Source organism: Eufriesea mexicana, unplaced genomic scaffold, assembly GCF_001483705.2.
Source record: "Eufriesea mexicana isolate 0111107269 unplaced genomic scaffold, ASM148370v2 scaffold2646, whole genome shotgun sequence".
Classification (NCBI taxonomy): domain Eukaryota; kingdom Metazoa; phylum Arthropoda; class Insecta; order Hymenoptera; family Apidae; genus Eufriesea; species Eufriesea mexicana.
This window is the reverse complement of record NW_016910740.1, coordinates 216,431-229,274: the sequence shown is the minus strand read 5'-3', so window position 1 is coordinate 229,274 and position 12,844 is coordinate 216,431. Positions and strand designations below refer to the sequence as shown.

General features: G+C 22.0%; 3 protein-coding genes across 4 annotated transcripts in view; 1 reads left to right on the top strand and 2 right to left on the bottom strand.

Annotated features, from left to right (window-relative positions):
- Positions 1-2,718: 2,718 nt before the first annotated feature.
- On the bottom strand, positions 2,719-3,550 carry LOC108550292 (thioredoxin domain-containing protein 9). The gene is made up of 3 exons (XM_017903997.1): positions 3,374-3,550; positions 3,056-3,257; positions 2,719-2,987 (listed from the first exon to the last, which is right to left on the bottom strand). Exons 1-3 carry the CDS (start codon positions 3,548-3,550, stop codon positions 2,719-2,721), a joined length of 648 nt encoding a protein of 215 aa, XP_017759486.1.
- A 2,714-nt stretch (positions 3,551-6,264) lies between these two features.
- LOC108550355 (thioredoxin domain-containing protein 9) lies at positions 6,265-7,096 on the bottom strand. Its single transcript, XM_017904086.1, has 3 exons — positions 6,920-7,096; positions 6,602-6,803; positions 6,265-6,533 (listed from the first exon to the last, which is right to left on the bottom strand). Exons 1-3 carry the CDS (start codon positions 7,094-7,096, stop codon positions 6,265-6,267), a joined length of 648 nt encoding a protein of 215 aa, XP_017759575.1.
- A 1,578-nt stretch (positions 7,097-8,674) lies between these two features.
- The window catches only part of LOC108550352 (uncharacterized), a 27,585-nt gene continuing 23,415 nt past the window's right edge, over positions 8,675-12,844 (top strand). For both annotated transcript variants that reach the window (XM_017904081.1, XM_017904083.1), the window contains exons 1-2: positions 8,675-9,105; positions 12,407-12,504. In XM_017904081.1, the coding sequence (XP_017759570.1) occupies positions 8,814-9,105; positions 12,407-12,504 (390 nt within the window). In that variant the 5' untranslated portion in view covers positions 8,675-8,813. The remainder of the gene's footprint in view (positions 9,106-12,406; positions 12,505-12,844) is intronic.

Here is a 12,844-nt window from a genome sequence, read left to right as displayed (position 1 = left end):
ATGTAATTACTTTATCTGATTTACAATGTACGTTTAAAACAAATAATAAGGTATCATTTTATACATGGAAAAGCAACATGTTCTATTTTATATTTACTATATAAGGTGAAAAGCTTTTAGTAAAACACTTTTTTAATAATTTTCATTTTGAATATGTAATTCAAATAAAGTTGAATTGCTACGTCGCATGTGTTTTAGAACATAAACTTTTATATTTTATATGCGTAAATGTTTATATTTTTTATAATAGTTGTACCTCTACTTTCATGTAAAAAAGAATTTCTAAATATTACGTAATATATTTATTAATGTAATTTCATAAAAATATTTTTTAAAAGTGAAAAATGTATAATTCATAGGCAGGGGCATTATAAGGTAATTTATATAATTCTCCTATAATTTTTTTTTTATAGATACAGTATTATATATTTGCTTATATTCATTTATTGTAAAACATTTTTAAAACACGTGTGGTAATATTTCCAAATTATGTTTATTGCATAATGTTAATATAATTACAATTTCCATTTAGATATGTACATATAGAAAATTTGAATGTGTGCAAAATTATCTCTGTGATATATTGCATAATTATAATATTAAAATTTAATTATTAAATATGTAAAAACGTAAGAAATAGAATATTCGCAAAATTTTTATTCACATTCAATATATTATAAAATTTAAATTATATGAATTTTTATATGTAAATACGTACTAAATACGTAAATACGTATAAAATGTATATAAATAAGTAATACATTTAAAACAATGACTTTAATACAAATTCTCATATTGATTTTGAATTTTATTCAAGATAAAAAGATGTTAGTAATAGTAAAATGGCTATGAAAAATATCATGATCTATTGTAAAGTAATGTAACAAGTTATTCTTTCATGAGTGATTAATCAAATTAACTTTTATTGATGATAATTAAATGGAGTTGAATCAAATGAATTTAAATGTTACTTTTAATAATGTTAATTTCATCCATTATATAAAATTAAAATATATGATTTTAATATTGCAATTTTTATACCTTTTCTAATGTTATTAGATTCTTAAAATTATAATTTTTTTAAATTTTGTAATTATATGAAAAATATTTCAAGTAACACATATATTTTGGATATCGTATTATGGAGAAAATTATATAAGAAACTGTTCATTTAAAAGTATAATTATGTTTCCTTATTCAATCATTTTTTTGAAGTTGATTTATGTTTGAATTTTTTATATTTTCGTATAATAAATTTTATATCTTTTTTTATTAATAATTCTCACGTGAAAGAATAAAACTGTGTCAAAAATACATTGTGCTTTTCCTTTATTTCTTGTAAATACAAATTTTCTTGTAAATACTTGTAATATATTTGAAAAATATTTTATTCTACCATTGTTTTAATACAATTTTGACATAAATAAAGATTTATTATTCATTTTAGTATATCTTTGTACAAAAGTAGGTGTAAATTGAGAAAAATATTTTGCTAAATCAGATATATAATGTTCTTTATTAATTTTATTCTTAGTTTTAAAAACTTAATCTTTTATTTTTAATAAGTATAAATGATTTATATAAAAAGATTGTTTAGATTTACTTTGTGAATAATGTTATTGCTTACCTATGTGCAATTGTAATATTTTAGGAATTATTATCAGTATTAATAAAATTTAATTTATTTACCATAATTTCTTCTTAATGAATAAATAAAATAAATTGGAAAAAGATATTTGATTTAACGAATGATAAAAATAAATATATTATATAATGTTAATTTAATTTAATGAACATACAAAATATAAATGTGGGGAAAATGTATTTTAGAATATTGACAAAATTATCGTGAATTACTAAATTAATGAATATTGCTTTAAACTTTCCGATATTTGCAATTGTTATTGCAATTGTTAGATAATTTGAAATCTCTTTTCATATAGTAATAATATTCCAAGAGAAGAAATATCAAGTAAATAATGAGATAATAACATTTATGTTATAAAAAATGTATTCTAAGTGTATTCGAAATATAAATTTTTATTTTGAATAAAATTGACTTTTCTTTGTAATTGCAATTGTCTTGCAAGGAGTATACATGTTAATCATATAGTAAAAATTATTTCTGGAATTTAAATTATTTAATTTTGAAGAAAAATATGGCCAAATTAAATTTTTTAAATAAGTTTTCTTAAGAAGCTTCTAATAATTACATATATTTAATTATTAATATAAATTAAAAATTTATAAATTATTCTAGTTACAATATAAATCTTATATAATATATAATTAATACATTGTATCTCATAATTTTCGTAATTAAGGATATTCAAAATAGACCATAGGAATAAACCAAAAGCATATTTAATAATAGAATACATTTTATATTTTACATTGAACTCGAATAAGAAACTTAAGTAATGATAAACAATATTATTTCATTTAAGAAATATAAAAAGCAGGAAATGGAAAAGATGTTTAAGTATTTATTTTTGTAGCAATTTTTTAACAGTAAAGAAATGTAATATGATAACAATATTATAAATATATAAATGTATCTTACATAATACATTTATTTTGCATATTGAAATTATTTTTATTTATTTGCGAATCTTGTGAATTTTTATTAATAAGAATTTCTACTTTGATAAAAATTCATAAATAATAAGGAATAAATTGTTAAAAATTGAAATAATATATATATGATTGTGCATTTTTTCAATTTTCATCTGAATCTTCAGAATTTGAATTATTAGATCCTTTAATAGTTTTAGGTTTTGTAATATGGGATAACCATGATTTTTTATTATCTTCCGATGAAAAATTCTTTTCAAATATAATTACTCCAGAAAGAGAAATTCTGTACTCTAATGTTTCAGTTAGAAAGTCATCACGATTTCCTAAGTCAGTAAATCCCACAATATAATCTTTAGTTTTACCATTAACAATAAGAGCTATTGTGGGAATAATTTTGATTCTTAAACGTTCTGAAAATGTTTAAGATTGATTAATTTTAGAAATATTAAAGTTCAAGACATAAAATAATTTAACTTACTAGTTAAAAATGGACATCTCATTACATTTAGCTTACAAAATCTTGCTTCTATATGTTTCTTTGCAAGAATTTTAAAATGATGATCTACTATCTTGCATCTTGGCGAATCATCCTTGTAAAATAAACAGACAATGTTTTCTGATTTTTTTGATATTTCAAAAAATTCTTTTTCATCCTGTAGTTCTGAATATTCTCCATGACCCTAAAATATATGTATGTAAAATATGAACATTAGTTTAACAATTTTAAATAAAATTAAGTCATTAAATAATAACGTAAATATTACAAAATAGCACAATATTTTAAATAATAATTTACCAATGACAACCAATTTTGCTTTTGTTGTTGAAGTAATTTTAACTTCTGGAAACGTTGTTCACGTAACTTTTCAAAATCATTAATATCCAAATTATCCAACTTTTCTATTTCTGTGTCTAATTGTTTTTCAACACAATGTGTAGCTTCTATTATTTTTTGTTGTAAAATAGTATCCATCTCGAATTGTAAACGAAATTCCAAATAGTTTGTAGGTTATACTACACAAATTTAATAGGTAATTTTATATCGCAATGTAAAAAAAATATGAAAAGCTGTAGTTAGGACTAATTGTTTTCACTTCATATTTAAACAAACTAATACTTTATAATACATAAATAATTGATACTATTGTATAATATTTGGTATTTTAACTTCTAATAAACAAATTTGTTCTTATTAATACGACTTCAGTTTGACCCTATAAGGAGTTTTCTTAGATTTGCTTAGATACATTTACTAAAATATTGAATGCATTAATTATGAAAAGATAAAATTCCTAAAAGTACATAGATATAACATTTAATTTATATATATGGTAATTTAAATGAATTTTTATTAAAATCGTATTTTACATATTATATATTGTATATATATTATATATTATACATGTTACATACTATATATTAATTTCAATGAAATACATATTAATCATTATATGTTGGAATTAATACAAAAAAGTAAAGAAATAAATAAATATGAGTTAAAATTAGAATAACTAATTATATTGAATATAGTGTTTATATTTAAATTTCAGACAAAATATTTAAGTTATTGTGTAATTATGAATCTTAAATTAATCTAAAAATAATCTAAAGGAAAAGCATTAAATGTCTAAAATGCACTTAGTTTCTTCCATATTCAAAGGCATATAAAACTGACAAAAATTAACGTATCATATTCAAATTTTTTTCCAAATATGCCTAAAGTACCGTCTTTTATGATATGTACGCATGTAATTTGTTTTCAATCGTTCCGATATTTTCAGACCTGTACTTACGCCACCTACCAAAAATCGACACGAACTTTTCGGATGTTTTATGAAAACGTACTTTGAAAGCTGCTATTATTGGCGCTAAAAGTTTTAAATCGAAAGTAAGTAAAAGTAAAATATAAAAAAATGAAAGCATTAACTTTTAACTGAATTAGTAATTATAGTAAAGGTATGAAGATTTCTTTTCTTCAAGGATTTAAAAACTTTGGTATATTTATTTATTGTACAAACATATTTATATATAAATTCGTATTTAAATATTTAAATTTTAATTCTTTTCATACATTTTCTAAAATTGAGAATTATCAATTAAATAAATTTCATACTAATTTGCAATGTTTATTATAACAATACATACATATATAAATTATAATAATGATGATTATGATAAATAATGGGTTTATATATTTTATTTCATTAGTCGATTTACAAGGTAGTATTCATTTTTCAATGATATAATTAATAAATTTGTAAATATTTTGTATAATGTTATATATATAGTAATTATTAAATAAACTATCACTACGTGTACATTTAATTGGCTTAGAAATATAATTGTGTATTTTATAATTTATAAATTATATTACAGTGTAACTTATAAATCAAGCAACGATAAAATAATAAATAAAAGAAATAATTAATGTTAACGATACATCGTAATATTTAATTGCATAAAATAATCTATTTTTCTAGGTGCAATTAAGTTGCATAGTTGTCGACTTGTTAGACAGTAATAAAGATGGCGCATGTAACATACGAGTAGCTGATGTTTGCTTCGATACGTGTATTAACAATTGTTCGAAATAGTCGCATTGACATATTGTGTAGTGTGTATGTGAATACGTGTGCGTGTTTATATGAAGTAAATTTTGGTCGATAAAATATGTTAGAAATTTGTTGAATATGAGTGAAGGAGCGAATTCAGTTTCGCAAATCTGCGAGAATTCGCTTACGACCTTGAAAGATGAGGTCGATCCTGAAGAACTTCCTCCAAGAACAATATCGCATACTACTAGAAGATCACGGTTTGGTACAGGCAATGTCCCGCTCTCACCTTATATCTTGATCGATGGAAAAAAATTGCGAAGTTCTTTGGCATTAAGCAAAAAAAAGTTTCCCCGACGTGTGAGTTTTCCAACAAATGACAATCACTTGATTACGGGATATCTGGAGCCGGCCAATCCATGGAAACTTGGTGAGGATAAATACTACATTTTGCATCAGTTTTATATTCATTTGTCCATTTTAGTTTAGTATTTTTTGAAGATCCATAGTTCATATTTGTACCGATTGATAAATATTAATAATTTAAAAATTTGTTTCATATTTAATAGAGACATTTATATTTAAATATAAGTGTTTCTGTATTTATGATATTAATTTATTAATATAACTATAGAAATATGTATTTAATTAATACATTTTTGTATATTTTGGAAAAATAACGATCTTTTTAAATTTTTGTTATTCTCTCAAATAATAATTTGAAAGGAACATTTGAATTATTGTACACACATGCTTCTAATGTGCTAAATAATTTATAAGAAAAAATATTAGATATTTATCAGTTAAAAGCATAACTTTATTTTTAAATCGGTGTTACTTTATAAATAATATAAAGATTTAGTGACACATTTAAAAATTAATTGTATGTACACATTATATAAATATTATTTAAAGAATACTTATCTCAGTAAAGAAATGTAATATGATAACAATATTATAAATATATAAATGTATCTTACATAATACATTTATTTTGCATATTGAAATTATTTTTATTTATTTGCGAATCTTGTGAATTTTTATTAATAAGAATTTCTACTTTGATAAAAATTCATAAATAATAAGGAATAAATTGTTAAAAATTGAAATAATATATATATGATTGTGCATTTTTTCAATTTTCATCTGAATCTTCAGAATTTGAATTATTAGATCCTTTAATAGTTTTAGGTTTTGTAATATGGGATAACCATGATTTTTTATTATCTTCCGATGAAAAATTCTTTTCAAATATAATTACTCCAGAAAGAGAAATTCTGTACTCTAATGTTTCAGTTAGAAAGTCATCACGATTTCCTAAGTCAGTAAATCCCACAATATAATCTTTAGTTTTACCATTAACAATAAGAGCTATTGTGGGAATAATTTTGATTCTTAAACGTTCTGAAAATGTTTAAGATTGATTAATTTTAGAAATATTAAAGTTCAAGACATAAAATAATTTAACTTACTAGTTAAAAATGGACATCTCATTACATTTAGCTTACAAAATCTTGCTTCTATATGTTTCTTTGCAAGAATTTTAAAATGATGATCTACTATCTTGCATCTTGGCGAATCATCCTTGTAAAATAAACAGACAATGTTTTCTGATTTTTTTGATATTTCAAAAAATTCTTTTTCATCCTGTAGTTCTGAATATTCTCCATGACCCTAAAATATATGTATGTAAAATATGAACATTAGTTTAACAATTTTAAATAAAATTAAGTCATTAAATAATAACGTAAATATTACAAAATAGCACAATATTTTAAATAATAATTTACCAATGACAACCAATTTTGCTTTTGTTGTTGAAGTAATTTTAACTTCTGGAAACGTTGTTCACGTAACTTTTCAAAATCATTAATATCCAAATTATCCAACTTTTCTATTTCTGTGTCTAATTGTTTTTCAACACAATGTGTAGCTTCTATTATTTTTTGTTGTAAAATAGTATCCATCTCGAATTGTAAACGAAATTCCAAATAGTTTGTAGGTTATACTACACAAATTTAATAGGTAATTTTATATCGCAATGTAAAAAAAATATGAAAAGCTGTAGTTAGGACTAATTGTTTTCACTTCATATTTAAACAAACTAATACTTTATAATACATAAATAATTGATACTATTGTATAATATTTGGTATTTTAACTTCTAATAAACAAATTTGTTCTTATTAATACGACTTCAGTTTGACCCTATAAGGAGTTTTCTTAGATTTGCTTAGATACATTTACTAAAATATTGAATGCATTAATTATGAAAAGATAAAATTCCTAAAAGTACATAGATATAACATTTAATTTATATATATGGTAATTTAAATGAATTTTTATTAAAATCGTATTTTACATATTATATATTGTATATATATTATATATTATACATGTTACATACTATATATTAATTTCAATGAAATACATATTAATCATTATATGTTGGAATTAATACAAAAAAGTAAAGAAATAAATAAATATGAGTTAAAATTAGAATAACTAATTATATTGAATATAGTGTTTATATTTAAATTTCAGACAAAATATTTAAGTTATTGTGTAATTATGAATCTTAAATTAATCTAAAAATAATCTAAAGGAAAAGCATTAAATGTCTAAAATGCACTTAGTTTCTTCCATATTCAAAGGCATATAAAACTGACAAAAATTAACGTATCATATTCAAATTTTTTTCCAAATATGCCTAAAGTACCGTCTTTTATGATATGTACGCATGTAATTTGTTTTCAATCGTTCCGATATTTTCAGACCTGTACTTACGCCACCTACCAAAAATCGACACGAACTTTTCGGATGTTTTATGAAAACGTACTTTGAAAGCTGCTATTATTGGCGCTAAAAGTTTTAAATCGAAAGTAAGTAAAAGTAAAATATAAAAAAATGAAAGCATTAACTTTTAACTGAATTAGTAATTATAGTAAAGGTATGAAGATTTCTTTTCTTCAAGGATTTAAAAACTTTGGTATATTTATTTATTGTACAAACATATTTATATATAAATTCGTATTTAAATATTTAAATTTTAATTCTTTTCATACATTTTCTAAAATTGAGAATTATCAATTAAATAAATTTCATACTAATTTGCAATGTTTATTATAACAATACATACATATATAAATTATAATAATGATGATTATGATAAATAATGGGTTTATATATTTTATTTCATTAGTCGATTTACAAGGTAGTATTCATTTTTCAATGATATAATTAATAAATTTGTAAATATTTTGTATAATGTTATATATATAGTAATTATTAAATAAACTATCACTACGTGTACATTTAATTGGCTTAGAAATATAATTGTGTATTTTATAATTTATAAATTATATTACAGTGTAACTTATAAATCAAGCAACGATAAAATAATAAATAAAAGAAATAATTAATGTTAACGATACATCGTAATATTTAATTGCATAAAATAATCTATTTTTCTAGGTGCAATTAAGTTGCATAGTTGTCGACTTGTTAGACAGTAATAAAGATGGCGCATGTAACATACGAGTAGCTGATGTTTGCTTCGATACGTGTATTAACAATTGTTCGAAATAGTCGCATTGACATATTGTGTAGTGTGTATGTGAATACGTGTGCGTGTTTATATGAAGTAAATTTTGGTCGATAAAATATGTTAGAAATTTGTTGAATATGAGTGAAGGAGCGAATTCAGTTTCGCAAATCTGCGAGAATTCGCTTACGACCTTGAAAGATGAGGTCGATCCTGAAGAACTTCCTCCAAGAACAATATCGCATACTACTAGAAGATCACGGTTTGGTACAGGCAATGTCCCGCTCTCACCTTATATCTTGATCGATGGAAAAAAATTGCGAAGTTCTTTGGCATTAAGCAAAAAAAAGTTTCCCCGACGTGTGAGTTTTCCAACAAATGACAATCACTTGATTACGGGATATCTGGAGCCGGCCAATCCATGGAAACTTGGTGAGGATAAATACTACATTTTGCATCAGTTTTATATTCATTTGTCCATTTTAGTTTAGTATTTTTTGAAGATCCATAGTTCATATTTGTACCGATTGATAAATATTAATAATTTAAAAATTTGTTTCATATTTAATAGAGACATTTATATTTAAATATAAGTGTTTCTGTATTTATGATATTAATTTATTAATATAACTATAGAAATATGTATTTAATTAATACATTTTTGTATATTTTGGAAAAATAACGATCTTTTTAAATTTTTGTTATTCTCTCAAATAATAATTTGAAAGGAACATTTGAATTATTGTACACACATGCTTCTAATGTGCTAAATAATTTATAAGAAAAAATATTAGATATTTATCAGTTAAAAGCATAACTTTATTTTTAAATCGGTGTTACTTTATAAATAATATAAAGATTTAGTGACACATTTAAAAATTAATTGTATGTACACATTATATAAATATTATTTAAAGAATACTTATCACTATGGATGAATAACTTATGAAATATACCTTATCAAGGTAGTAAATATCTATAAATATTATAGTTAATTGATATTTTCAAGAAAGATTTGTATTTCATAAAACTACTTCATATTTGATATAATATGTTTATAATTTAAAGAAGAATATTGATTTTGATTTATAAAATTTAATATCATAGATATTTTCATAGGTATATAATATATCAAATATTGTATCGTAGGAATGATTATATTAAGATAGTTTAACTTATTTTACGTGCATAATTTTATTATTCCTTATGCTTATTCTTATTTTACTGTAACAGTTGCTGTAAAAACTTATTTTTATTTAGTAACATTTAATAATACTTTTCTCTAATAGTAAAGTAAAATGATCAATTAATAGTAATAATTTAAATTTCAATTGTAATTTGTATAAATAGGTTAAATAACTTCTTTAAATTTTATTTTAAAGATGTTATGAGTGTTCATAATATAATGGCTATATCATTTGTTCATATAATTTTTGTAATTATTTACTTGCATAGTTGTAGCCTATTACTAAGCCATTAGGTTTTTTTATAGGTCATGCCAAATGCAGAACGTTTAAGATTTCACAATGTGAACCATATACTAATTATAAGTTTGATGCAATATTAAAGTATGTACAATATATAATTAACTCATAAGTTACTCTTAAACTGCATTATTTTAGCTGCAATTTATAAATTAGATTATTTTAAATAGAACAATATATTTAAAATTGTTTTATATAATAAATAATTTCTTATATTTTCTTATTTACATTGTTTCTTTTTTTGAGTATATTTGATTACTTAAAAAAATTATATAAGAATTAAATCAATTTTTTTTAACAAAATAAGGTAAAGCTATGATACATAAGAGTATTTTAGTATCTTTGTAATTTTTATACAACATTTACATTTTATTTACATTATTATATTAATACGTTCTCTGTGGAATTATGTATACAAATAAAGTGGAAGCTAATGTTTTAAATAAAAAATATTATATTCTACAGAAAAATTGTATTTGATTTTTGATATATGTTTTACATTCATGTTAAAATATATTTAATTCATATTAAAATAAAATGCAAGTAAATATTTGGTTATACTCTTAAGAAAAAGATAAAGAGTTGATTTCTTCTTGATCCTCTGCTTCCAGGGTCAAATTTATCAAGTTGCTTTGTTGTGATAGAGAGGTGAACATTCAATGGAAATATAGACACTAGTTAATGATCAAGTCATTGCTACAAATGAAAAACTTGGTGAGTCACCAGTGAATACCGCAGCGAACGTGTTAAGAAATATTATATTTATGAAATGCAAACAATAGACTGATATTAAAAAATTATAATATGTATTATTAACAACATGTTATCAAATAGGCTTAAATGTATGCAAAGTGTAACATAATATATGGAATCCATTACAAAGATACATTCAACACTTAAAAATAACACTGTCCAACAAATTTTAACATTTTTTTTTTTTTTACAATATGCATTGAATGATTGTTGTACTCGCTCTGGATAAGAATTTGTAAGGAGAATTGTTGTATCATACTCAGTTTTCGAAAAAGAAAAGAACGAATTTTTGTAAAAACTGCTGATTTTTAATAAAAATGAAGTATTACATGAAAACTAGAAAACTAGAAATCATTAAATGATTTTAAATGACAGAGAAGAAATTTCTGAATACATCTATGATTATAATATTTTGATATCGTATGCATTAACTAAGCGTATATTATCTATTATCAATGTAGATTAAGCATTGCTTACGCGAAACAGAGTGATGACCGCTTGGCGGCAAAAGGCCATACAATCGTTTTTGATAGATATTTTCTTAATCTGTGAGAATTGATAAACGCTTTCACAATTCTGTTGGACGGCTTCTTCGTCAGAAAGTGTACAGAATCCGGTACTATATAACAAATTCGTACTAGATAAATAATATTTCGTAAAAATGTAAACATACTACATAAAAGCTACGTACATCGGTATTTCTTTGAACTTCAGTGGTTATTTATAATCATTTAAAACTTCAAAATATTACAATCATAAACATTGATGTATTCAGGGATTCTTTACCCGTCATTTGAGATCAATTAGAGCTTTCTAACGTTTCTAGTTTTCACGCAATACTTCGTTTTTATTAAAAATCAGCAGTTTTTACAAAAATTCGTTTTACTTTTTATTTTATTTTTTTTTATTTTTTTTTTCGGGAACTGACGGTGATACAGCAATTCTTACGAATTCATATTCAGAACGAGTAACTCCACAACAATCACTCAATGCATATTGCAAAAAAAATATTGTGTTGGATAGTGTAATCAAAAAAGTTCATATAAATATATATAATTATGATCTTATTTCTGAGTTATAATGTATTTTATGTTTTATTAACTTTTATTTATTTACTTTTATAAGAAATATTCAAGTTGCCTGTCTTGTATATCAATGCAAGCATGTTTTTGATTTAATACACTCATATATTACTTAAATTTGTAGTTTTTATCATAATATATTTGTGATGAAATAATTATATTATTTACTTTATTAAATAATGTAAACCAATATAACAATTACTGTATCTTGGGAACAAGGTCAAATTTAACATATATGAACTTTTTAGATTATTTTTTAATTGCTGGATCATGCCTGATATGTATACTACATGTTATGTTTCATTGATATACTTTATAATATTTTCAAGCATCATTCATTAGTCATATATATCTTAATATGTTACTATAAACAAATTTATATGTCCTAAAAGTACATTAATTGATTGTTCACAGCTGAAAATGTAAACTATGAAGATTTAATCTCAGCATACAGGCAATCTTGTCTAAAACATGATTCACATCCTTTGGAGACTGTTATAAAACAACTTGAGGTAAAAATGAATTTTTTGTAATTAATTATATTGAAATATAAAAGAATAATATTAATTATAAAAGGTTAATGAAAAATATGGGGTTAAAACAAATAAGTTTCAAATTTACTATAATAATTTATTTTATTTTTCTAATTCTAAAATTTTAAACGATTAAAACTTATTATATAAGATTAGAACACATTTTTAATTAAAATTCAATAAAATGTATATTTATTATAAATGTTTGGTACAAAAAAATATTCATTACTAACATACAGTGAATATTTAATAATAATATTATATTTTGAATATTAATATGATGCTATATATGATATTTCATACATAAATATATACAAAT

What these genes read in the sequence shown, in the direction of transcription:
- LOC108550292 (XM_017903997.1), bottom strand. Translation starts at nt 3,550, where the DNA reads ATGGATACTATTTTACAACAAAAAATAATAGAAGCTACACATTGTGTT. An exon ending in AGCAAAATTGGTTGTCATTG is followed by an intron (nt 3,258 to 3,373) that starts GTAAATTATTAT and finishes CATATATTTTAG; the next exon opens with GGTCATGGAGAATATTCAGA. An exon ending in GAGATGTCCATTTTTAACTA is followed by an intron (nt 2,988 to 3,055) that starts GTAAGTTAAATT and finishes AAACATTTTCAG; the next exon opens with AACGTTTAAGAATCAAAATT.
- LOC108550355 (XM_017904086.1), bottom strand. Translation starts at nt 7,096, where the DNA reads ATGGATACTATTTTACAACAAAAAATAATAGAAGCTACACATTGTGTT. An exon ending in AGCAAAATTGGTTGTCATTG is followed by an intron (nt 6,804 to 6,919) that starts GTAAATTATTAT and finishes CATATATTTTAG; the next exon opens with GGTCATGGAGAATATTCAGA. An exon ending in GAGATGTCCATTTTTAACTA is followed by an intron (nt 6,534 to 6,601) that starts GTAAGTTAAATT and finishes AAACATTTTCAG; the next exon opens with AACGTTTAAGAATCAAAATT.